This window comes from Capsicum annuum, chromosome 4 (genome assembly GCF_002878395.1).
Source record: "Capsicum annuum cultivar UCD-10X-F1 chromosome 4, UCD10Xv1.1, whole genome shotgun sequence".
Classification (NCBI taxonomy): Eukaryota; Viridiplantae; Streptophyta; class Magnoliopsida; order Solanales; family Solanaceae; genus Capsicum; species Capsicum annuum.
In genome coordinates this window covers 228,283,478-228,308,865 of record NC_061114.1, presented here as the reverse complement: position 1 = coordinate 228,308,865, position 25,388 = coordinate 228,283,478, and the positions used below count along the sequence as shown (strand labels likewise).

The following is a 25,388-nucleotide window of genomic DNA, read 5'->3' as shown; positions in this document are numbered from 1 at the left end:
TCAGATGTGTCCTCTGATGGTGTTATTATTGTTGCTAATTTACTTAGAACGAACAAGTCTAACAGGTTGAGTAAATTTTGTGTTGCAACCGAAACAAGTCTCTTCTGAAAATCTATCTTGATTAGTAACATTAATGTTTAATTTCATTAAATCAGAATGTTTTGTTGTAGTTGATTACTTTTACGTTCCATTTGAGCCTATGGCATTCTTGTGCTATACAATGAGCATGTTTGAAGAGACAGTAGAAGGCTGTCTATGAGCCAAAAAGAACAGAAAGGAGCAAAATGTTTGTAAGGAATTCTTGTAATGCACGTTGTGAGTGATTCGAATGAGTACAGTTTAGTGTATAATTATGTTGATGTGTTAGTTTTGGTCCCTACAGTTTTAATTGTGGTTGCTTGTAAAGTCAAGCATGGAATAGATAGCAGCTACAAGCCAAATGTCCAGTTGCTTTCATTTATGGAAAGCTAATGGTCACTTTTCTCTTTGTAGGGAGCAAATGTAGGGGCCAGATATAGAAAATAAATTGAAGGGAATTTAAGTTTTTGTCTCAAATCTTAGATCTAAGTAAATAGTTCTACTAACCTTTCATTCAATCATATGAAAGCTATTAAATTCTTGGTTTTTAGCTTCATTTTACTTTAGGAAACTCCTTTCCACTTTATCTAATTAGGCAAGCCTATGATGCAATTAGATTTATAGCCTTTTGTTATTGTTACTAGGTAAACCTAATTGATGAAATTTCCCAAGTTAGATTTTATATATGTGAATCATCTTGTAGGTAGACAAAAAGAAATTATGAAAAAAAGTTTGTGGGGCTTTCCTTGCTTTGGGAACATAGTGTTTTTTTTTTTTCCTGTATGATGATGATTTTACTTATCACTGGTGAGAAGGACTGAAGAAAAATGAGAAAGGGTTAAGTCACATTTGTGTAATATTAATGATTGGAACTTTTCTCCATGTGCCTAAGACCCTACCACCCATTTTTATATAAGTAAAAAGTTGCATTTTTGTTTGAGGAAACTGTCTTCTATTTGTTGTACCTAAATGTCACTTACCCTCTTTTGAGAATTTTGTTTCTCAACTTACAAGTTTGTGGAATTGTGATAATGAGTTTATGCTTTCCAAGTAGTGAATTGTGATGATGAGTTTATGCTTTCCAAGTAAGGTTCAATTCCCTTTAGAATATTTAGTCAATTCTATAATTGTTTGCTATTTAAGGTGAATGGGACCTGAAAATACCATTAAACCTAATTAAAATCTTGAAGAAACAATCAAGATGAAACCAAATTTTGGAGGTTTACATTATATAAATTTTTTTTTTTTGTGTGTGTGTGTGTTGGGGGGGGGGGGGGGGATGCTTGTGAATAATGGAGGAGAAGGTAGAATAAATGAAGAATCTTTGGTAAGATTATAAGCCCCCACATCCATTATTTTTTAGCATGGTCTTTCCCTTAGCCAAATGTCTCAATAATAACGTTGTTTGTTCGGATATATAATAGAAATAATCGATTTCAAAATAAATTTAGTAGTTAAAGTGAAATGTTTTTTGTAGAGGATAACTGATATAGAAAAGTCTGGTTATATTATCATACCTTGATGTTAAAATTTATTAGTTTTACATGAATGCAATTCATTTTCATAACATGTTAGAATGGAACTCATCTATATTCTTGGATACCCTACTCCATCCTCCAAATTAATCATGCTTGGGATGGAGTGATATACTGCATAGCTCAGATCAGTTGAGAAAACACGATATCGTCTTCTTATTTTTATTTCGAACAATTCTCACCTCAACTGCTGTTTTACTTGAATCAAGTTCTAAGATCAATTTTCTTAACCACTCTTAACTGTTACACCAATTGTTCCCATCAATTAGCCTAATCCATTGGACAAGTTACTTTCTTGTCTTACCTAAAAAATATTAATTAGTTTTTTTACACAAACTTAATTGTAGGGAAGAGAAACAGCACAATCTATTATGTGGATTTTTGCTACAGTATATATTTTCTTGGATTATTCTAATTGCATATATTCAACGTAAAAGTCTCTGTCTAAGCTCAATAATTGTTTTATTATTTTCTAAAATTAGTGTAGTACGTACTTTAAATAATTGAGAGGATGGACCAATTATGCGCAAAATAATTATGATCAATTACATTTTGGTATGTATTTGCATTTTCTTTTTCCTTTCCACTTACCCTTTTTTTTCCTTTTTTAATTACTTGTACAAACAAAAAGTCAAAGGTATTACGTGTTTAATGTACAACTGAACATGGGGTGGGGATTTAATTATTAATGAAGGCAATTTCTCTATACTTTGAAAAAGAATTCGTATTTTTTTATTATGAAAAATGTATTCCATTAGCTAATAATATTAATAATGGCAAATTTGGATCATTTGGTTAACAATAGGGTCACAAATTAGAAATAAAATTCAGAAATAACATACTTATTCTCTCAATTATGAGTTTCATAATTACATAATATAGCAAGTAAGTATTTTTTATTTTTGCAAACTGTTTCTACAAAAATACAAATACATATGATTTTTACTACCCTTATGGTCGATATGTATTTTGTATTCTTGCAAACTGTTGCTATAAAAATACAAATACATATACTACAAAATGTAATTTGATAAAAGTGTTGTTATTTTTTGTAATTTAATACTTAAGTATGCTATTTTATGTATTTTTTCCTTTTAGAATCGGAGGGTCAAGTTGCTCTATATCGAATCTATTGACAATTTATTCAGTCATTGAAATTTATTTACGTATGTTATTATGATTATATCGCTCATATAAAAAACTTATTGAAGCTTTATATTGCTTTGTACATATCTTATTAGGTTATCTTAATTTACTATTTATTATGTTGTGAAAATATATATTTCGTTTTATTATTGAAAGTCAAGAAATTATTCATTGAAAGTACGTATTATTTATTAAAGAGAAAATACCCACGAAAATATTTGAACTTTAACCAAATTTTTATTGGAGCATATTGAACTTTGCGGGGGTCCTATTACTTCCTATACTTTTTTAATCAGAATTAATTCCCCCTGGACCTTTTTTAAAGTGAATTAATTCCCCCCTCAAAATGTATACTCAGATTTTTAGGTGGAAAGTGTTGTACACACTCTTTGTCTTCTCCATTTTATCACTTTTCAACATTTTTTCACCATTACAACCATATTAAAGATTCCACGACTCAAATTCATCCTACAAATAAATTCCAAATAACTTTGTTGAGTCAATTTCGACTTCCAAAAGTTTTTAAATTCTATTATGAAGAAAGTTTCTTTATACTTGAATTTCAATTTTCAATTTTCAATTCCGCCAACTCTATGGAATCTTCCATTGAGTTTCAAATTCCAAGTTTCAATTACGCCAACTCAATGGAATGAAATTTCAATGTCAATTTCAAGTTTCAAGTTTCAATTACGCCAAATTTCAATTTCAATTGAATGGAATCTTCCATTAATCTTCAAGAATAGAAAACTGAAATGGAATCTTCAAGAATTCAATTTCAATTAACAATGGAATAACCATTGTTGAAGAAAAAAGAAAGAAGAAAGAAGAAAGAAGAATGAAAAACTTTAAATAAATAAAAATTATAAAACTTTAAATAATTATAAAATTAAAGGGTTGTTTGGCAAAAAAAAAAATTTTAAATGTTTTTAGCACTGTTCAGGCGCTCAATGCGCATGACTCACACTCAGTGTGCCAAGTGGCACATATATGCCATTAAAATACGAAAAAAAAAGTCTGGGGATAATAAGACCCCACAAAATTCAGTATGTTCAACTCGTAATCCGGTCAAACTTTAGGTATTTTATGAGTATTCTCCCATTATTAAACTCAGTAATTAACAAATTACAGCTCAAGAAACTTTGTGTTTATTGGTGTATTGATAAGATCAACACCTATTTTTTTAATGGGAATTATCCGTTAATTGTTCTGGTTAATTTAATCTCATGAACATGTATATATATATATAGTGAAATGTACATTATTTCAAACTCACATGCAAAAATAAATAAATAAATAAATAAATAAATAATAAAATAAAATTAAAGAAAATCACCGATTTGCATACGCTGTCAGTTGAAAGAAAACGGGTCGGGGGTTCTTCTCATGTGCTCCGCATGTGTCCGGTAAGCCGCCCAACCACTTGGCCAATGGGGATCCAACACGTGTCAACAACTTGCTCTCCGAAAAAGTCGATCTTGAACCTAATTCAACCTCCAAAATTATTTTTTTTCCTTGCCGATTGTGGATATCGCGACTCTTCCAAATCTCCTTTTAGGCATTGCGTTAGCCCCTCCATTCATCTAAGCTAATTAAGGAATGAACTCTGGGGGTTGAGGCGAACCTAGCATCTGAAGACCATAAATGTACTACGAATGTGTGTTAGTACGGTTTCGCGCCACATTTTAATGTTTTAGTAGAAAATGCTTTTGTTAAAACATTGTTAACTAGTGCAAAACCAATCAAGATATCCAAATAAATATAAATTAAACCAAAAAACAAGATTAGGTCACTTGTCGTTTGATGGCGTTAATCCTTGAGTACTGTTTCTAATTCAATTTGAGTCTTTTATAAGCATTTATTTTGAAAAAATTGCAATAACGTATAGTGATAACTTTAGTGCACCGGGCAATAAGAAAGGAAGGGGAGCCTTGGAGTAACTAGTAAAGTTGCTACCATGTGATCAGGAGGTCACGGGTTCAAACCTTGAAAACAGCCTCTGACAGAAATGCAAGGTAAGACTGTGTACGATACACCCTCGTGGTGGAGCCCTTTCCTAGACACCGCGCATAGCGATAGCTTTAGTGTACCGAGCAATAAGAAGCACAACGAACAGGAGTGAAACTCGGGACATTCTACTCAGAGAGAAGCGCAAGGTTGAGCATTGGACTAGTTAATTAAATCAACCTTTGTGCTTCAGGGTGCACAATTAAATATTTAATTTTATTCAGATATATACCTATACATATACACAATTTTTTTGAAGTTACCTGATGCACGTGCACCCCAATCCTCAAACGTGAGTCTACCTCTGTTTCGGGGTGGGTGGGGGGAGGGAGGGGTTCTAAAAGCTCTCCAGTGTATGCTAAGCGTTCGGCTGTGAGCAGTGGCGGAGCCAGGATTTTCACCAAGGGAGTTCACAAGTGAACATACGAACTAACCGAAGTAAGTTCGACATCTATAATATATACATAAAAAATAATTTTAATCATGTTTATATAGTATAATTTTCCATCGAAGGAGGTTCGGATGATCCTTCTAAATTAAGTGTAGCTCCGCTCCTGGCCATGAGAGGATGGATATAATTCAACTCGGATAAAGTAAAAGGACTGGAAAAAAAAGGCTCTGTTGAATATAAGGAGATATATAATAACTTATTCTTCGAATCAATATAAGATATTCTAACAACCCAATGAGTATATGACAGACGCATGCATTCTATATATACACACACATCTACACTTTAGTTTACGATTTAATAATAATAAATTAATATATTTTAATATATATAAACATCGAGTGCAGATAAAATTTTATCGATTCTATAATTTTCGAACTAAAAGATCTGAACTCTGAAGTGCAGTTAACATAAATTGAGAGTTGTACTTGTTTTTTTTAAGAGGGAGTAGTAAATGCTTCTTATTTCGAAACCATCAAATATTTAAATACTGTAAACTTCTTTTTTTTTTTTTAGAAAGGCAATAAAGAATCCTCGTAGTAAACGTACATTTGAACCTTTTTTGTCACAGGATACCTTCCAACATTGTAATAGTAATAGTAATATATTGTTGTTATTACAGACACACAACGAAGATTCTAAAGTTGTCACCGCTGCTCACTTCTACTATTTATATTTTATGCTCAGTGACGTAAATTATAAGTATACAATTAATAAAAGAATATGATAATTTAGGAGTGTTAGAGTTTGTGATCCGAATTTTATTGATCCGGTTCTGAAAAATTTCCGGTGCGATCCATGTGGTGATTTTTTGTACGCATGTGCTGTTTCAGGCAGTTTTCATATACACGTAATTGAGACTATCGTCTCCACCTTGTATTCCTCTTCTTCATAGTGAATTTTCTCTGCTTCTACCCGTGGTTTTTTCCGTCAAGGATTTTCACGTAAATTTGTGTGTACTTCTATTTATTTATTTTTTTGCTTGTGATATTGCTTATTTTGTCTGACTATAAGAAGAATTTTACATCTAAAAATTACTTCATTCATTTCTAAATAAGTAGTGATTTTGGCTTGTACATACTCTTAACAAACTAGTCATTTCTGGATAATAAAGAATGTTTTATTTGTAAAACTAAGGTTATGCCACTTTTAATAGTTTGAAAAAAATATCAAACTGTTCAGAAAATATCATAATTTTTACCCATCCTTATCCTAAGATGAAAGTTCAGTCAACAAATCAACTAAGCTATTATTTTTTTTTTCATATTCAGTTGATTTTTATTCAAGTTTTGGGAATGAAAGAAATTCAATTAAAAGTATTGTCTTTAAATATAAACCATGCAACACACAAATCTAAATAATCAAACTTTACCGGGTGAAAAAATGGTGTGGCCTAATGGTTCAATAAAGTTGGGTTGAGCACAATGAGTTCGAGATAAATACTGGATGATTTCTTCTTAGCTGTCTAATCTTGATAGCCGTAAAATTAATCGAGATATGTACAAATTGACCTAAACACCACGCTTATAAAAAAAAATAATTAAAAAAAAAAAACTGACTGTTTTTGCTGCAACAAGCCCAGGAAGGCAAGGACCACTACATGTGAAGGAGTAGTTCACTAGCTGGGACCAACCACTATTCTTTTTTTAAAAAAAAAATTATTTTAATGTCTTACAAGTAACAAAAATGTCATCAATTTCTTAAACTATAATTAGATACCTTTCTTTAATGTTACGATTGTTTCGTTTTGATTTTAGTGTTGGAAAACCATCCTAACTAATGGATTAATTATGCACTAATCCATCATTAAAGATTTTGGTTTAACTGATCCCATCTTTGGTCAATGTCACATTAATTAACGACTATATATAATCATGATACGAAACACCAACTATAATCATCATTATCTTCTTTGGATATAATTTTTAATTGAAATTTTTTTATATTAAAATAAAAAAAATGATATTTGAATAATTTTTAAAAATAAAAACTAATCAAAACAAAGAAAAAAATAAATCATGTACATCACCTGCAACTTAATCAAAATACATTAACTAAGAAGTTGAGTTAGTAAAGCATAACTCTGCTCATAATTCATAATAAAAAGGGAGAAAGTCAGGAGTATATCTAAATTTTGACGAAATTTGTTGTAACATGTCATAATTTTGCAGGGGTCCTATGACCCTCCTCGATTATTATTGTATTTCTGTAGCATATATTGGTCCAGCTGGACCACTTCAGACCTTTACGCGCTCAGTGTGCGTGTACTCGTCCAGTGATCCAACTGGATAAATATATGTCACAGAAATACGGTAATAAATAGTCGAGAGAGGTCATACGACTGTCTCAAAGTTGAGGCACGTTACAATAAATTTCTCCAAAATTTAGATATATTTCTAATCTTTTTTCCTAATATAAAATGTGTCATGGAACTTGCTTGTAACTTTCAATCACTTAATTATTAGTATTGATTAATATAGATTTTTACCTTATTTAACTATTTAATCAATAGCGATTATAAATATTGAGTGCACGTAAATATTTGCCTGATTTACGGTGTAAAATCTGAAAAGTACTCCCTTCCTTAAAAAATTGAACGGAGGGAGTATTTTATTCCTCAAAAAAAAGGGAAAAAGATATTCATTAATATGCTAGTATAAGAAATTAAGATAAGGATAAAGACTTTAAATTAGTCATTTATAGAAAAATATAATAAATAGATAAGATGATATATAGTTGTTGTCATTTCTCGTGATTATTTACTGTGCAATGCAAAATGTTGGTGAACTGCTTTTGAATTTTCAAATAATTCTTGAGTCATTAAAGTTTCTTTTGATTGTTTTCATTTATTAGTTTCTATTTTTGACTATTTCTTTTTCATTTATTCAACTGTATTCTACATTGATTTCTTTTAGAACTAAACATTTAATATAGCAATGAAGAGAAAAGAAAAATCATTTTCAACTGAATTGAGGTTATGGATATGAAAGCAATAAAGAGAAGGAATGACAAGGCAACTAAACATTTAACAACCATTTTGATACGGTGATAAATATTCTTTTATTTTTAATTAAAAAATTTAGATTTGAAATCAGTTTTGTTAGAAAATACGATACCTCAAATGTAGTACTTCACGTTGCAAGCTCAAATTTTATGTTGTTTATTAGTGTTTCAAGTTTTGTATTACATGTTTTTGATATTTCTGTTCTTTCTTTGGATATTATATACTTTTTATTTTATTAGTTGATATATTTTTTTACCGGTTGATTTATTGAACATCGAGTCACTAGCTAAAAGTCTTTCGGAGACAATCTCGCTAACCTCGACCTTTACGAGTTAGAGATGAGGTCGCGTATACTTTTTATCTTTTTTTAACTGCATCAATTACAAAATTATACTGAATATATTATTGATATTATTATTATGGTATTAATACTCATATCTAACATTAAATTATAGAACAACGAACGATTAAAAAGATAAAAGAAAAGAACAGATCTGAACTTTGTATTTTTAATTTGGATAATTTTTGTCTATTATTAATTAATTATTATTATTATTATTTTTTTTACAATTTTCTTTTATAAAGAGAGACTATAATGGGACCTATAAAAAGGAAAACAAAAACCACGGAACTCAAAATGCAAAAGTTAGCTAGATTTTAGGACAGTGATTGAAATCCGTGTTCTTTAAAAAAAATTTAAATCTTTTTTTACTTTTATTATCTTTAATTATTATTATTATTATCAGCTCATAAGGTAAATTTCCAACAAATATAGAAGATATCTACTACTACTATACTACAGCACTGGAACAATAAGACTGGTCAATCAGTGAGTGAGAGAGAAGGGAAGTAGAAGAAGAAGAAAATGGGAAAATCAAGAGCTTCTTCTTGCTTCGAGATCTTTGCTTGTGGCAGTGATTCTGTTGACCATGATGAACTTGAGGTATAAAAATTTACTACCCCTTATGGTCAGATCATATTTTTAGCTGTTATTTCTTGTTTGTTATATATTTTTTTTGATAGTTTAGGTTAAAAAAATGAATCTTGGATGAACCCATTTTGCTTAGTATCATATTTTCAGTTTTTTTTTTTTGATAGTGTAATGTTAAAAACTGTGTAATTTTTGTGAAAAAATGAATCTTGGATCAACCCCTCAAGGTGTGGAGTCTTGATCCTTGTTTGGGTGTTTTTTGTTTTTACAAATTTGTTATGTTTTTGGAATGATGGAGCTAATATCTATGTCTATGTGGGATTACACTGGGTATATTGTTGTTGTTGTTGTTGAGTTGAGCTAATTGGTTTTGAATAAAGGAGATTCTTTTTATGGATGGTGTGTTGGAAAGTTTTAAGCTTTGTCACTGGATCTCTATTGTGGGGTGCAAGATTGTCAATTGTGGAGTAATTAAGTTTGGATTTGATTTATGGTTTGGTTGAGAGCTTGTTAGATGTGTTTACATCAATGTTAAATGAGATTGTGCGAGATATATAGTTCAATTGTTTATTGTCAAAGGAAAGGCTTGATTTTGGCTAGTTGATATTATCCATTTTACTCCAGAAGCTGTGTACTGTATGTATTCAATGATAATGAATTGAATCACTATAGTCAATGACTTTCTTTCATTTGGAGGGTAATGAAAAAATATTGATGCGATCGCTACAGAGTGCTGTGTTTTCCTAAGCTATGCTAGTGAAACTTTTCAATTTGTGGTGTTTATGCCTCTTGTGAGACTAACTTTTGAAAACCACATTTGTGTTTGTCAAAATTTAGTTTCGTTAATTGAGTTGTTGTACTTACTCATAGTAATGCCTTTTCAAATTTACAGTGTGAGTTTTGACAACATCAAGATTATCTTGTCAAGTTAGAGTATGTAATATGTCAATGTCGAGTTAATTCTTATGATGACGTCAATATGATACTCCGATGCAAGCACTACTTGTTTCCGAATGTTTTATGAAGAAAAATATGTGCTGTCCTCCTTCTTACTTCATTATGGCCTTGCTGCTGTGTAAATGTGCTAAAAAATGGCCTTGCTGCTGGATAGTTGAGCTGATAATTCCAGCCAGGAGACTTCACATTACCCACTCCCTAATTGGTGGAATGTTTAAGTATGGAAAAACAAATAAAGTGCTAATCCGCTGACATATATGTGACGAAACATGATTAAGAAGACAAGCTCTTGTGTGATTTCATTTCTCATCTATGTCTCTGCATGGGAGGTTTTGGGAGGGGAGGTGTGTTGTAAGAGGACGGCCGAAAAAAGAAACATCATTTGTTCCAAAAGTGAATAGATATGATAAAGAAGATCTTGTTGTCAATGGAACATTTCCTATCTGAGGCTTCTATGATGCATATTGATATTTCTTACTGAGAAGCTTGATTTTCAGACTTCCTATTATATGAATCATGACTCATCTACATATGGCGTGCTACATGATTCCAGAAATGCTCAATCTACAGTCTGCACGTTGCCCTCTCTTGTCCCCCATGGTTACAGTACGGATCTATAAAGGACATTGGTCTCTTTCCATTGTTTCCTCGTTCCTATCTATACTTTATGGGTGAAAAAAAGAGATTGACATAAATGTGGGGCCTGCAACAAAACTTTATATCATATTGGATGTTCAGTTAAATAGCTTACACGAGTCTAATAAAAGAATTTTTCAGAAAATTTATCTTTTTTCCTTACCATCTTCTTTATTCTTTGTTGAATGAATTATTTGATTCATTTTCCTAGAGTAAGAACTCAAGCGACAAACGTGGATGGAGTTTCCGCAAGAAATCTTCCAGGCATCGTGTATTAAGCAATACAGTAGGTTCAGAAACACCATCTGGTAACAAGGATTGTGCAGAAACTGCTAATGCCAACCAGCAACCACAATCTAACTCTACCATTCCAGAGAAGGCATCTGTCATCCAATGGGCGGATGAGAAATCTCAGTTTTCAACAGTCGAGAAGTCACAGGTCTCGGCAGACGAGAAGCCCCCTGTCTTGGCAGACGAGAAGCCCCCAGTCTTGACAGACGAGAAGCCCCAGGTATCGGCAGACGAGAAGCCTCATGTCTCCGTTGATGAGAAGCCCCAGCTCTTCACAGACGAGAAGCCCCAGCTCTTGGCAGAGGTCTCAGCGGATGAGAAGTCCATGATCTCCGAAGAAGAGAAGCCCAAGGTGTCGGAAGATGAGAAGCCCAGTGTCGCTTCAGATGAGAAGGTTCCTGTCGCATCAGAGGAGAAACCCCTGGTCTCTGCCTTGGTGGATACAAAGCTATCAGCGCCAGTAACAACTAAAGTCAATGATGGTAAACCTGATGCGACTCTTGATGAACATGTTGTTCTTGTTATCCAGACCGCAGTCAGAGCATTTCTGGTACCTCAATCTGTCTTCTATTCTTTCAATTGTCTTGACCATTTTATGGTTAAAGCTTTTGGCAATTATAAAATTAATTTGGTATTTGATGGTTCCTCCTTCTAGGCAAGAAGAGCTCAACTCAAGCAAAAGCATGTAACTAAATTGCAAGCTGCTGTACGTGGACATTTAGTTCGCCGGCATGCTGTAGGAAGTCTGCGATGTGTCCAAGCTATTGTCAAAATGCAAGTTCTTGTTCGAGCACGTCAATCCAATCTCATTGCAGAAGGATCTAGTATCAAGGAGAAGCTAAATGTAAGTACTGGAAAGGTGAAGAGTGTGAAAATATGTTGGTTATGTTTCTTGCTCGAGCATAAATCTGAAGGATTTTGGTCAGCTCGCTTTGGAATCCTAGATTTGACTCTGAGGCACTCTTAGCTATCATTTAAGACATCTTTTTTCTTTTCCCTCTCCCCCCTCCCCTTTTTGGGTGTTGTTGAGCCCTTTCAACTGATGGAGTCACATCTATGATGTTTCCTCTTTCAGGGAAAGAAGAACTCAGGAGCGAAATCAGAGTTCGCATATGTTTCTATTTCAAAGCTACTGAGCAATAGCTTTGCTCGACAGGTATGTGTCAGTCATTTTCCGCTATATGATCTGAAATAAGCGACAATCTTCTTAAATATATATCATTTCCCATCCAACTGATTGGTTATTTGTCCTTTGGGACAAGCTCCTTGAATCAACTCCAAGGACCAAAAGTATTAATATGAAGTGTGACCCTTCCAAATCCGATTCTGCCTGGAAATGGTTAGAGAGATGGATGTCTGCTGCATCACCAGGAAATCAACCGTCACCACAGACAGAATTATCTGCAGAGCAGCAGGAGAATGAACCTACTGAGCAACCCAGCAACCTTGTGGAAAGTAAAGTTCAGCTTGATTCTGAGCCAATGAACTTCAGGCAGGAGGCTGAGGAGGCATCGTCGTCTGCAGTGCCATCTGAAAGTGATGAAAATTTGATCACTTATGATGCGGACAGCTTAGAGTTGCAAGCCAACAGACCAACACTACCTCCTCAGCCACAGAACGTTGATGAAAAAACTTCAAGAGATGAAACTTTTTGTCCTATCCCTACTCAAATTAAGGAGTCCAGGGTGCTCCCTGAGATGGAGCCCGATCCTTTCCCTGCAAAGACCGAAGTTGAGAGAGAGGATACACATCCGCATGAACCTCCAGAGACCGACAGCAAAAAGGTTTTACATGGATCAAGAAAGGCAAGTAATCCTGCATTTATTGCTGCTCAGACAAAGTTTGAGGAACTCACCTCTGCAGCTAAATCAACCAAAGTGTCTAGTTTGCCCAATCATAAAACTGAAGATGAATCCAGTGAAGATACGTTTTCATCTATCACTGATCATTCATTCGGAGCAAGGGAAACTGCTCCATCAGAAAATTCTGTTCCTCATAGTACAAGAGCTCAAGTTGGTGGTTCAGAATGTGGCACGGAGCTTTCTATTTCTTCTACCCTGGATTCACCAGATAGGTCTGAAGTCGGAGGTCATATATTTGAGCAAGAACTTCCTTCCAATGGAGGAATTGACCATCATAAGAGCAATGGATACCCTCACATTGAAGATAACAGTACAAATGACTCATCACACTCCGACTATGTTCAGGTTGGAAGAGGAAGTCCAGATCCTACTGATGACGCTAAACATCTAGCTGTTTTGGTGAGTTCAAATCTGTTATCCGAAGAGCAAAAGCCAGAGAACAATTCAGTTAATGTTCAAATAGAGCCAGAAGCTAAGACAGATCGGCTACATAAGTCATCACCAGACGCATCTCCAAGAAGCCATATTACTGTCCCTGAATCCCAAGGGACGCCTTCTAGTCAAGTGTCAGTGAATCCTAAGAAGATAAAAAGTGAAAAAAGTGGATCAATTCCCAAGCGCCGTTCTGCCCATGCTGGCAAAAAGTCTCCTTCAAAATCAAACCATGCTCCAGGTACAGCTAGTACAGAACAATTACCTAAGGATCATAAAAATGAGAAGCGACGGAACTCATTCAGTTCAACAAAAGCTGGACACATTGATCAGGAGGCTAGAGATAACAGTAATAGTAGCTCTCTCCCAAGTTACATGCAAGCAACAGAATCTGCAAGAGCCAAAGCTATCCCGAATAGCTCTCCAAGATCTAGCCCAGATGTACACAATAAAGATGAATACATCAAAAAGAGACACTCTCTCCCTGGTTCAAATGGTAGGCAGGGTTCACCTCGTATCCAGCGGTCTCTGTCTAATGCACAGCAGGGTGCAAAGGGAAATGGAACTCAGTCTCCACAGGGTATTTCCTAAACCTTCAAATGCCTTTCATACAATCTATTGCTATTGGTTAATGCGATGAGAACTAACTTGAGTTTCTGACTGGAGTTACGTCCCGTACTCCAACTCATTTCCAGCCTAGTACCTCCAATCCCGCTATAGGATAGAATCAAGTATGATATCCAGAGTCTTAGTCACCTGAAAGCTATTACAGTGCTGATAGTGTCAATAATATAGATGAGTTAAAAAACCTTACTGTTTTATAGACCAACAAATGGTATCAACTCCCTTTTTGAATCCAGCATGTTCGTCAATTGCAGCACTGTTTATACAAACCAAATCTTTTTTTTTTTTTTTTGACGAAGGTAACTGATTCACATCACATGTCCCTTCCCCTTGAACTCTAGCCTCCTAAGTACTTTACTACGTAATATTTAGACTATTTAACTAAACTACTTTCATCAACACCAAAATTGTTGATTGTGAACCATGCTTGTCCCCTAGAGGTCCTCTTATCCTTGAGCTTTTCTCGTGCAAGTTCTTGGCCGTTTGCACAGGCATAAGCTTCAAAAGAATGAAAACTCGCCGGCATTTTATATGGTCACAATTTTGTCTCATATTTAGAGTTTTGTCGGTATCTAATGTGTGTTTATCGCAGAGAGGAAATGGCAGAGATGAGTAGAGGTCCTCTGTGACACAACTAACGACTTCCTTTGGATGCTGTGGTCATCTGCTATTTGGAACTCCACCGCAAAGTCATGCCCTGGACTATTTATTTGTGAAGAGAAATGTAGAAAGAGCTATTTTTCTTGTAAATTTACTATATGCTCATGCCTACTCTAATCCCGCCTTTCTTTTTTCAAGGATTTTGTTTGTGATGCTTCTTCTTCTTTTTCCTTCACATCACATTTGTGTGTATCTTTCTTTATATTGTGTGCTTTTCTGGCTGATGTATTTCTGACTGCTAATGACAAGTTTGGGAGAGTTGCTTTCAGCTGGAGGTTCTATCAACCCCACCCCCTCTCTCTCTCCCACTTTGGTATCTAAGTTTATTTGATTCTTTCTGATATTATTGGGTGAAAATTGCCTTGAAGATTATTAACAGGAAGTCCCCTTTAGCTTGGATCTTGAATAATAAATGTACAAACAGAAGATTTAAGGGAGGTTATCAAATGTTAGATTAAAGATGCAATATTTCTAAGGAACAAAAGAATGACTTGAAAGAAAATTGCCTTGCCTCTCTTCTTAAAACTAATTTAATTGCCATGAGAAAATACTACACTTACTTGTCCAGTGTAATTCATAAGTGGCTTTTGAGGAGCCCACTGATTAGCAGACTATAAAAAATAACTCTACTTAAATTATGTTTCATGCTTTTTTTTTTTTTAAGAAAAACTACATTTAAAACAAATATTATTTGCGAAAAAACTATAACCAAACACAATTTTAGCTTCAAAATTCCAAATAAATTGAAATAAAAAAAATCATTTGTAATAGTATGTAATCTATGACATTATGTGACTATTTCTTTCCAGATATTATGCTTCTAGAACAAATTTGATTGTATATTTGAGGTACATTGATCAAGAGATGTCAATTATTCATCAAAATTAAGTGAGGATTTTTCATATTATTTATCTCCTTCACTAATTACCTTTTAAGAAAACAAATTAAAATATTAAATTTGGTGATTTTGCTAGTTCTTAAAATTCTAAGGTATAAATCATATTTTAAGAAAAAGACATTCAACTTCTAAATATTTTCTTACAAAAAATGTCAAACACAACTCCAATAATGTGAAACTTTTTATAATTTCATGGTCAAATGCCTACCAAAAATGAGAATATAAAACAATAATAAAACACATACATTGAAAAGAAAAAAAGAGTGACACAATTTCTTCAATTACCATTAAAATGTTAAAATTTTAATTTTTTTTCGATGCACTGTAAAAATATACATAAAATGTGAAATAAATTTATTGTGCACTTAAAAATAAAAATAAAAATAAAAATAAAAGACCAAATATATATACTCGAAAACTCAAAAGAGAAGGAAGAAAAACTCACTAGAGAACAAACGAAAGAAGGAAAGAAAATGTTGAAATTTTTATCGAAGGTGAAAATCGAATTCAATGCATTAGATCCAAGAATAGCATCATGTATGGAATTTTTGGCACAATGTAATGCACCTAAAGCGAAAGAATCAAACCCAAGTTGTCAAGTACAAGTTAAGCGCCGCACAGATGACCATCCACCTCAAATCACTGTTACTTTCGTTAATGGTGTTGAACAAACTTATGATGCCACGACTACGCCTGCGCAGAATATTAGGAGCATGATTCTTGAAAAGGGTCAGTATCTTGAAACGGAACAGATGTTTCGTGATGCTGGTGAGAAATGGCCCGTTATTATACCGGATTCTGAGCTGGAACAGCCCTTTCTTGGGATAAAGGTTGGTGTTCTTTTGGTTTTGGGTTCTTAATTGTGGGTTTTTTTGGTGGTGTCGTTGAGGCATTTTGTCGAACAGTTTGAGTATCTGACTATTGTTTCTTCTTTTAGTATTTTTGTGTGTGAGAGAGAGAAATGGCGTGTCGTCATACCTGATTGTGAGCTAGAACAGCCGTTTCTGGGGATAAAGGTTGGTGCTTTTTTTTTTTTTTTTGGGTGTTGGGTTGTGGGTTGTGGGTTTTTTTGTTGTGGTTTCGTTGAGGCACTTCGTCGAACAGATTGGGTGTGTTGGATTTTGTTATGGTTTGGTTGAGGTATATTGTCGAACATATTGAGAGTATAGCTTTTGTTATGATTTCGTTGACGCATATAGTCGAACATATTGACTGTATATCTGCTTGTTATCATTTTGTTTGAGGCATATCGACGGCCACTTTTTATAGCTTGTTGTCATGATATAGTTGAGGTATATGGTCGAACAGGTTTAGTGTATAGCTGATTGAGTGAATAGCTCGTTGTTAGGATTTCGTTAAGGCATATAGTCGAACAGGCTGAGTGTATAGTTGATTGAGTGAATAGCTTTTTGTTATGATTTTGTTGAGGTATAATGTCGAACAGATTGAGTGTATAGTTGATTGAGAGAATAGCTTTTTTTTATGATCTCATTGAGGCATATCATCGAACTGATTGGGTGTGTACCTTGTTGTTATGATTTCCTTGAGGCATATCGTTGAACAGATTGAATGTATAGCTTTTAGACCTGCTTAATCTTTTGGTTAGGGGGACAAAGTGGCCGAGTGAGGATTTTCGTTAAGGATGTTTAACATCTAATATATATGTATTATACAAAAAAAGATTAATTTTGACCTTGTGGATAAAGTGTAAGTTTCAAGTTATGAGGGTTTGGATGAACCACTAGCTCCGCTCATGGATGAGCGAGAAGATTATAATCTATTTGGGTGTGTTCGGTATGAAGGTAAATGTTTTCTAGGAAAATAATGAGCGAGAAGATCATAATCTATTTGGGTGTGTTCGGTATGAAGGAAAATGTTTTCTAGGAAAATAATTGGGTTTCTGCAAACAATATGAGAGGTGGGAATGTGGGGTAATGGGTGGTGTGGATGGGGGTTACGAGGTGCGGGGTGAAGATGAGGTGTGTTGGAGGGTAGGGAGGACACAAATCACATCAATAAATGTGTAATGCCACTTGTTTTTTTCTACTTCCGTTAGGGAAATTATTTTCTTCATCTTTAAGGAACTTGTTTTCGTAGAGAAACTGCTTCTCAAAAAATTTGACCAACCGAAGAAGATGTTTGTTTTCCCCCGTACCAAACACACCCTTTATGTAATTTTCTGAAACTTGTTGTTTGTCTATATATATGCTTTTCAAAGGATGATTTTGTGATCCTATATAGCTGGCTTGTCTAAATTGGATTATGAAATGACATTTCTTTTCTTGTGCTATATTTGTTGCATTCGTTATTATTGTTGCTATACTGTAGCTTGTCCTGTACTTTGGAATCTGGAGAACCTTAGTGAATAGTGCTATTTTGTATGTTCCGTCCTGATTGAGTTCTTGTTTAATCAATTAATTGTTCTTATCTGATGATCTATATTTTCCAAGTCTTGGAAACTTTTGTTTGCTAATGTTTAACGAGTTCGTGTGGATTTCTTGTTCTGTTAGCATCTGTTTCTGCCTATCATTATCATCAACTAAAACATGAAAACTAGTAAGTATTCCTTCCTATTTTCTTAAACTTGAGTAGAATAGTAAAATGTTCTCTTGTATTAGTTAGTGGCTATCAGTTTACATAATTATTTGCATATGACTATGTTTTAAGATCCTTCAGGTAATAATTTCTAGACAAAGAATAACAGGTTAATATTTTTTATTTTTTTTTGGTGAATAGTATAACAGGTTGATATTCTTAAAATACTTCCTTATCTCCTTTATATTAGAAGTTAAATGTTGCATTTACCAGCTCTTCTATATGCCAATGTTTGGCTTCGTCTGTGTGTTCCTTAAACATGATACACAGACAATTTTTATATAACTGAAAGTATGCTATAATGCAAGAAGTAGTGGTCTATCATAAAGATGGGATCCTTATCATAAAGGAGATGCAGTCAGTATTTGCCTTTCTTGGTGGCAATATGTATCGCTTAGGTTCTCTTAAGACATCAGTTTGATGGATGTAAAATTCCATTAGTCAGTTATCCCAACAAGATCAGTGGAATCTAGACGATGTCCAGAGCTGTGATTAGAGGTGCTGTGATAAAGGGGTTTTATGTCTCACTTATCACTTGTACAGATAATGTGGTGATTTGAGGAGCTTTCTGTTTTTAACCAGATCATTGATAAGAGCAAGAATATATTTCTTGGTAGTCGATAGTTGATACTTATCTGATTGCCATTGAACAGTCACTCGTGTTGGTGTGCTTCAAGATTAGTTGCTAGTTATTAGTCTAGGAAGGTAAGGTAGTCTACCAGTACTTCGTAACAAAATGAACTTCTCTACTATGTGCATAATGTGATTGAAGAGAAGAGTCCTGAAGGAAAAGGCAATAGCAAGTGTTACAGATCCATGCTTTTAGATGTTGAACCTATGAAGCATAGACGCCAAACTAAGCTCAGACAGTCTATCAATTGCTTTTAGGTCTTGAACATGCCTTATAAACTAGCCTAATGTGTGTTTAATTTCCTATATGTTTCTGTATTTCTGGTCCTGTTGTCCTCCATTTGCATACCTAGTTTGGCTTTCGCTATAGGATTTGTTCATCTTTTTTCTCCCCGCTCTTCTTCACCTCTTTTTTTGGCTCTGTCTGTGCTTCTTCGATTTGAATGTGACAAGCGATTTGGACATATAGAATCATATTCATTTTTTTTTTTACCCGGGATACATAGAATCATATTCATTTCTTTTTATCCTTTTTCTTTTTCAGAAAAGAGCTTAGCTTTCTAAGAAAATTATTATATCTGGCACATATAATGTTCTGGTGTCATTGACCATGGCCTTCTTCTGCATTGGTGTACCAACAATGAGTGTCGTCTATTTAAAACTCATTTGATTAGTCTTCCTAACTGTATTTATCTACAAATTTTCAGCCAAAGAAAGCAGAAGAGAAGAAGCAGCAGTAATCAGTGCTAGTCGTTGCAGAGTTTTAATCCAGAGATGAAATGCATCTCCAAATAGGGGCAGAGCTAGCTTTTCTTGTTGGATGTATGTTAAAACAAGAATATTAGATTTGTACTACATCATGAATTTGAGACTTTGAAATATTATCCCTACAAAAGAATATTATTTCCTTCCAAATGATTTGAACTCATTTTGGAATTGAAGTACAATGGTGCGTGCATTGTTCATTACATTCATTCAAAGTTTCATTGTAATTGATACAACATACCTAGTGTATTCTTCCCACAAAGTGGGGCTTAGAGTCCATACCTCTACCTCAGTTTAAGTAGAAAGGTTGTTTCCGACAGACCCCAGAATTGATACAAACCACATACACAATATATAATCTCACAAAGTTGAGCCTGAAAAGAGTAAAGCGTAAACAAACATTACATTTACTTCAGAGGTAGAGAAGTGATTTCGTATAGACAGTCAGCTCTTTCATAGTAGCAACTGATATTCTGGAAAACAAACTAGCTATTACTATAGTTGACCAAAGTGTGAAATACAGACTTATGAAGCAAAACATACAAATCTTATACAAGTGAAATAGCAAAGAGAGCTTGAACATTTCGTTATACACATAGTGATATAAGTACTGGATCACGTCGACAACTCTTATGCTGAAGAATTAGCTCATCGATCTTCTCGGCGAACTCGATTTGGGTCAGAAACCATATCCATCATCATTTTCTCAGGAGAATCTTCCCAATTTCCAAATGTTTTCAAGTCAACCTGTAGATAGGACAGTGTATAACTTATCATGCTGCTCATAACATGATGGCACAGTGAATAACTTCCACCAAAGTCGTATTACCTTTCGCCTTTGCTCAGTAAAGAGTTCCTCCCTCTTCTTGTACGATGTTTGAATTTCTCTAGCCCTTTTTCCTCCCAATCCCAAAACCTCCACGTCTAGAATCGAAGCTTCAACTGGTAGGAACCCCTGAATATGGCATTGAGACGATTGACAACTTCAGAAGAGAAACAACAAGAACTTCCAAAGAAGAATTGTCAGCATTTGAAGTATCACCATTTATGCAAAAAGCAATTCTAAAAAAAAGCTAGGAGCTAAAGCTAATCAAGTCACAAGTACATCAAACGAATGTATGCAAAATGAAAAGTGCATATATTGGTTTGTGTTTTTTTACCCGATCCATGTGTTCCAGATTCTATGTTAGTTTGTGAAACCAATTAAACGGCAAGAGCAACTTCTTTCTGGACAAGAATTAAAGCAGGGGGCTTCGTTTGTCTAACAGAGGCAGTAATAGAATATCGAAGCACATCAACACCTCTGTCGTATATAGGCATCTAAATGACTCATCTAGTAGCTAACCTGGTTAGGGTAAAGAGGACCATGATGGTAAGTTTTGTCACAAGCATGATGACGAACAGTAACTTTAGCAAAATCTTCATCGACAAATATTCTTTCATTGCCAGAAGATCCTCCAAAAGCAAGTCCGACAGGCTTCGGATGAGCTTCATATTTAACGGTTGCATGCAAGTGGCTGTAAACAAAGTTTTTCTCTTTCCCTGCCAAAGAACAACTATTAACCTTACGTACATCATTCATGTAGAGCTGTCCTAACTGGTAAGACCAGATACACTACCTGAAGGCGTGAATGCATGAAAAACTGGACTGATAGAGTACAAACAACCAGACGTCCCATAGAAAGAGTCATGATTTTCTAAACCCTGATGAATGAGAACACCAATAATCCATCTCTTTGCATCGTTATTGGGCTCATGAGCAGAGATAAGAATTAGCAATGGACCATTATATCCTTCAACATTTGACCAGAATCTATTCATACCTTTTCCATGAAGGGAAGACCTATAGGTTGGGTGAAAAATGAAAATCAACTCAGTAAGTTATAAAGTAATATAAGAAATTCATAGAGTTCGACTAATAGTTGAGCTAAGCCAGGTACAAACCGATAAAGTAGGTAATCATCTACTTCATCCGCAGCACTTGGAAAGCATGCTTTTGAAATCTCTTCATTTAAAGTGCCCCTCAACGTAAGTGATATAGCCCAAGCCCTTCCAGAATTAAGGAGATGGCCAATACTCATTTCCTTTGCGGAAATATCATGCAAGAAAAGGTCCGCTTGATCAAGTTTTTCCTGCTGTTAGTTCAACTTCAGAATTAGTATTGTAGAATTCCAATTTCTTGATCACAGCTCAGTTAAGTGTTCATATGTAATATGGCATCAAGGGAGACAAATATCAATTTTGGAACTTGTATAACCGCTTATTTTCATCTTCTATCAAGAAGACAAGGAAACAAACCCGTCAGAATATGACATTTCCAGTTCCTTTGTAGTAGATTCTCATCAATAGCAGTTGATGAGAATAACATGCGAGAAACTACATGATGGAAAAACGACTTGCACCAAAAGTATGTTTTTTCCTAGTAAAATATACATAAAGGCAAATATAAACGTCAAGACTATGGTTCACATATTTTTCCACCCTCCCAGCACTAAGTCCCAAACCTAGCAGTGAGAACGACCAAGAGATGTGAAAATTAAAAAAGGGCGATTGAAATTAAATTGAGGATGCTTATCTCTAGTGTCAGATTAGAACTACGAGGACGTGCTATATCCAACAAAGAGATTAAAATCCCAATTTTTTTAATAAAAAGGGAAGTTTTTTAGGTTGAAAGAGAATGTAACAATATATTTCTGACAAAGAAAACTGATCAGAATTCGACCATAATGGAATTTCGGAATACATGATATATACTTGGACAGTACTTCATTGGAAATATTGTTTCTTCATTAGTTCTTCACAAGAACGGGCAAGTGATATATCCAAGTGTCCCTAAGAAGAGCCAAGCCCTCCAATATGAGGGGGGTCTCTAGTCGTAAGGTTTCAGGGTAATGGCTACAAAATAGTTATAACTTTAAACTAGGAAGCCTAGATAGAACACCCCTGCAGTTAAATCATTGAAATCAGGCTACACCTTATCACTTCCCCAATTAGATATGAAAATGTACGCATAGCTCAGTAGAAACACTGAAGTGAAAGAACTTAGACATCTGACCATTACTTAAACAAAAGGAAGCATCAAGTAATTGACACCCTTCGACAAAGGAACTAATTACTCTTCTATTTCATAACACATATACTAGCAGCCGTTGGTGAAACATAGCCAATTGTAAACATTCAGTAACTGACTTCTAACAAAGATTAGCTTATCAAACTCGTGTTACGAGCATAAACTCCATGGTGAAAACACTGATGGCAGGATACTCCTAAGTTTAATTATTCTTTGGTTAAGGAAATTTTATAGTATGATATTTTCTCTTATCACACAAGAATTTAGCCTTGCAAAATCATTTGGACATATTGAATCACCTACTTCACCCTGTATGTTAGTGCACAGTTGGCAATGTCCCTCTAAGATATCGAAAAAATCAATCAACACAAAATATATTCATGAATTTTAGTACCTCGTGAGCAGCTGTGTAAAAAAGTCTCGCATGGACAAATTGTCCAAAGCAATCTGCGAGGCTTGGCATTGTCTTCAAAGCCCACATTATAACCTTTGCAGCAGGAAGTTGTATATCCAAGTCTAAAATGCTTTCATCCCATAAATCCAATTTTTTATCAGCTTCCACACAAGATTCTATAGCTGACAAAACCAAATGAGTAAGATCTGGAAGACCAGTATCACCCAAACTAGACGAAGCCTTCAACTTCTTTGAATCCCACCACATAATCCAACACATAGAAAGAAGCATCTGAACATCAACAGGTGATAAAAATCCACTCATTTTGCCATCATCCTCATTGGAAACAACCTGTAGTTTTTCTGGAAGACCTGCCTTGACGGATATCATCCCGAATAACCTTAACAAATGATTAAGTGAAGCTGAACTAACTGTCCTTCCAGAACACCTAATATAACCTTTTAGGAACTCAACCCAACTGATACCTCCCTTTTCAGACAAGAAAAACAAGTCAACTATTGAAGAACTCAAATGACTCATCAAAACTGGAAATTCCTTTGGCACTGTAGAGACTTCATTTGTTGATCGCTCGATAGGGAACTCAAAACATTTCTGTAACCAACAACATTAAATTAATCACACGGTACAGCTTAAAACAACGGTTGAAGACAGAAAATTCAAGAAAGTTCCAACTTTTGCTAAAAATCAACTTTTGGGTGATGCAAAAGTGTGTCAAATGTAAACATCATACAACCACCCAAAAAATAACTCAACAACAACAAAAACAACATACCCAGTGCAATACCACAAAGTCCAACGAGGAGAGTTCATGCAGACCTTACCTCAACCTCAGGTAGAGAGGCTGTTTCCGTAGACCCTCGTCTCAAGAGAAAAAGTCCAAGATAGTTCAGAAAATGAAGTAAAATGAGTACAAGAAATAGCAAATAACATGACAATAACTACAACAACATAATACGATAGTCAAAGTACAAGACAGCAGATAATAATAGAAAGCGAAGGACCAAAAACAACAGGAGCAACACTGTAACTACTATATGGCCGGAAAACAAGACAAGGCATAACTACCTGCTACCCAAAAAAATAACTCAAAAATGGAAATGGAAAATCCATAAATTCCACAAAAATTGAAACTTTTGCTAGAACCCCTCTTGTAGGTAATTTAAACAATGTCACAAAATGCAAATTGAGCACAGATAAGCAAAAGGGTAAACTTTGGCAATCCAAAAATTCCACAAAAATTCCAACTTTTGCTAGAGCCCCACTTGTAGGTAATTCAATAAAAGTCACCAAATTGTAAATTGAGCAGCAATAAGCAAAAAATGAAATGGGAAATCCATAAATTAGACAAAAATTCCAACTTTTGCTAAAACCCCACTTGTATGTGATTCAAACGAAGTCACCAACAAATAAATTAAGCAAAAAAGGAAGTGGAAAACCCATAAAAAGGGCAGCCTCATGCACTAAAGCTCACGCTATTAACATGGTCTGGCAAAAGCTTAACCACAAGAGTTCATTGTACCCAGACTTAACCCACATAAATTAGACAAAAAATCCAACATTTGCTAGAACCCCAGTTGTAAATAATTCAAGAAAAGTCACCAAAATGTACATTAAGCAAAAATAAGCCAAATGAAAATATGCTAAACCCATAAATTAGACAAAGATTCCAACATTTGCTAAAACCCCACTTGTAAGTAATTCAAGAAAAGTCAACAAACTGTAAATTGAGCAAAAATAATCCAAAATCAAGAAATGCTAAACCCATAAATTAGACAAAGATTCCAACTTCTGCTAAAACCCCACTTGTGTATAATTCGAAAAAGTCAGCAAAACACAAATTGACCAAAAATAAGCTAAATAAATAAATAAAATAATCAAGAATTACCTTGAGGGAATGTATGGGAATGGAGTTCATTTGATGATCAGAAAGTAAAGAAAAAGCTTTCTGTAAATTAGGAAGAGCTCCAGTTGAAGCAGCTATTGATTCTGCTTCCCGTTGCTCCGGCGAAACTTGCTCAGCCGATGAAGATTGACCCATCGGAGTTTTGGTTATTTGGCGGTGGAAGAATGGGAAGAGTGACAAGGAATTGTGTATACAAGACACGTATATTCTTGAGGTTTATATACATTTCGATTATGTGGCTCTTTATGTCACCCAAAAGACAATATAATATTCATTAGGAAATAGTGGTACTCCTATATCTTTTTTATTTTTTTTATCGGTTCCGGGGTTCATATTGAAGCGCGCGTTGTAGGATTCATTAAAGTGGCAGCATTCATAGGGTCGAATTCTACATCTCTAATTAAGGATGGAGCAACCTCATCCGCTGCACCACAAATCTATATCATTTTTCACTTGAAACTTGTTACTTGGTAAGATAATGAGTCTTGAAATAAAATACTT

General features: G+C 34.5%; 3 protein-coding genes across 4 annotated transcripts; 2 read left to right on the top strand and 1 right to left on the bottom strand.

Annotated features, from left to right (window-relative positions):
• The first annotated feature begins 8,864 nt into the window (after positions 1 to 8,864).
• Positions 8,865 to 14,952, top strand: LOC107866927 (protein IQ-DOMAIN 32). Its single transcript, XM_016712974.2, has 6 exons — positions 8,865 to 9,161; positions 10,954 to 11,583; positions 11,689 to 11,877; positions 12,109 to 12,189; positions 12,296 to 13,907; positions 14,544 to 14,952. Exons 1-6 carry the CDS (start codon positions 9,084 to 9,086, stop codon positions 14,561 to 14,563), a joined length of 2,610 nt encoding a protein of 869 aa, XP_016568460.1. The 5' UTR covers positions 8,865 to 9,083; the 3' UTR covers positions 14,564 to 14,952.
• An 881-nt stretch (positions 14,953 to 15,833) lies between these two features.
• LOC107866930 lies at positions 15,834 to 19,702 on the top strand. The gene is made up of 2 exons (XM_016712977.2): positions 15,834 to 16,339; positions 19,442 to 19,702. The coding sequence occupies exons 1-2, from the start codon at positions 15,983 to 15,985 to the stop codon at positions 19,472 to 19,474; spliced, it is 390 nt and encodes a 129-aa protein (XP_016568463.1). The 5' UTR covers positions 15,834 to 15,982; the 3' UTR covers positions 19,475 to 19,702.
• Positions 19,703 to 19,883: 181 nt separating this feature from the next.
• Positions 19,884 to 25,388, bottom strand: LOC107866928. 2 transcript variants are annotated; one of them, XM_047411338.1, is made up of 7 exons: positions 24,870 to 25,388; positions 22,964 to 23,575; positions 21,444 to 21,634; positions 21,119 to 21,342; positions 20,845 to 21,041; positions 20,329 to 20,454; positions 19,884 to 20,246 (listed from the first exon to the last, which is right to left on the bottom strand). In XM_047411338.1, exons 1-7 carry the CDS (start codon positions 25,020 to 25,022, stop codon positions 20,148 to 20,150), a joined length of 1,602 nt encoding a protein of 533 aa, XP_047267294.1. In that variant the 5' UTR covers positions 25,023 to 25,388; the 3' UTR covers positions 19,884 to 20,147. The 2 variants fall into 2 exon arrangements, with proteins under 2 accessions (XP_047267294.1, XP_047267295.1); XM_047411339.1 differs by having other exon boundaries at positions 21,444 to 21,631; positions 24,870 to 25,094.

What these genes read in the sequence shown, in the direction of transcription:
- LOC107866927 (XM_016712974.2), top strand. Translation starts at nt 9,084, where the DNA reads ATGGGAAAATCAAGAGCTTCTTCTTGCTTCGAGATCTTTGCTTGTGGC. An exon ending in TTGACCATGATGAACTTGAG is followed by an intron (nt 9,162 to 10,953) that starts GTATAAAAATTT and finishes TCATTTTCCTAG; the next exon opens with AGTAAGAACTCAAGCGACAA. An exon ending in GCAATAGCTTTGCTCGACAG is followed by an intron (nt 12,190 to 12,295) that starts GTATGTGTCAGT and finishes CTTTGGGACAAG; the next exon opens with CTCCTTGAATCAACTCCAAG.
- LOC107866930 (XM_016712977.2), top strand. Translation starts at nt 15,983, where the DNA reads ATGTTGAAATTTTTATCGAAGGTGAAAATCGAATTCAATGCATTAGAT. An exon ending in AGCCCTTTCTTGGGATAAAG is followed by an intron (nt 16,340 to 19,441) that starts GTTGGTGTTCTT and finishes ACAAATTTTCAG; the next exon opens with CCAAAGAAAGCAGAAGAGAA.
- LOC107866928 (XM_047411338.1), bottom strand. Translation starts at nt 25,022, where the DNA reads ATGGGTCAATCTTCATCGGCTGAGCAAGTTTCGCCGGAGCAACGGGAA. An exon ending in TTTACACAGCTGCTCACGAG is followed by an intron (nt 21,635 to 22,963) that starts GTACTAAAATTC and finishes TTGAACTAACAG; the next exon opens with CAGGAAAAACTTGATCAAGC. An exon ending in GTCCTCTTTACCCTAACCAG is followed by an intron (nt 20,455 to 20,844) that starts GTTAGCTACTAG and finishes TGCCATATTCAG; the next exon opens with GGGTTCCTACCAGTTGAAGC.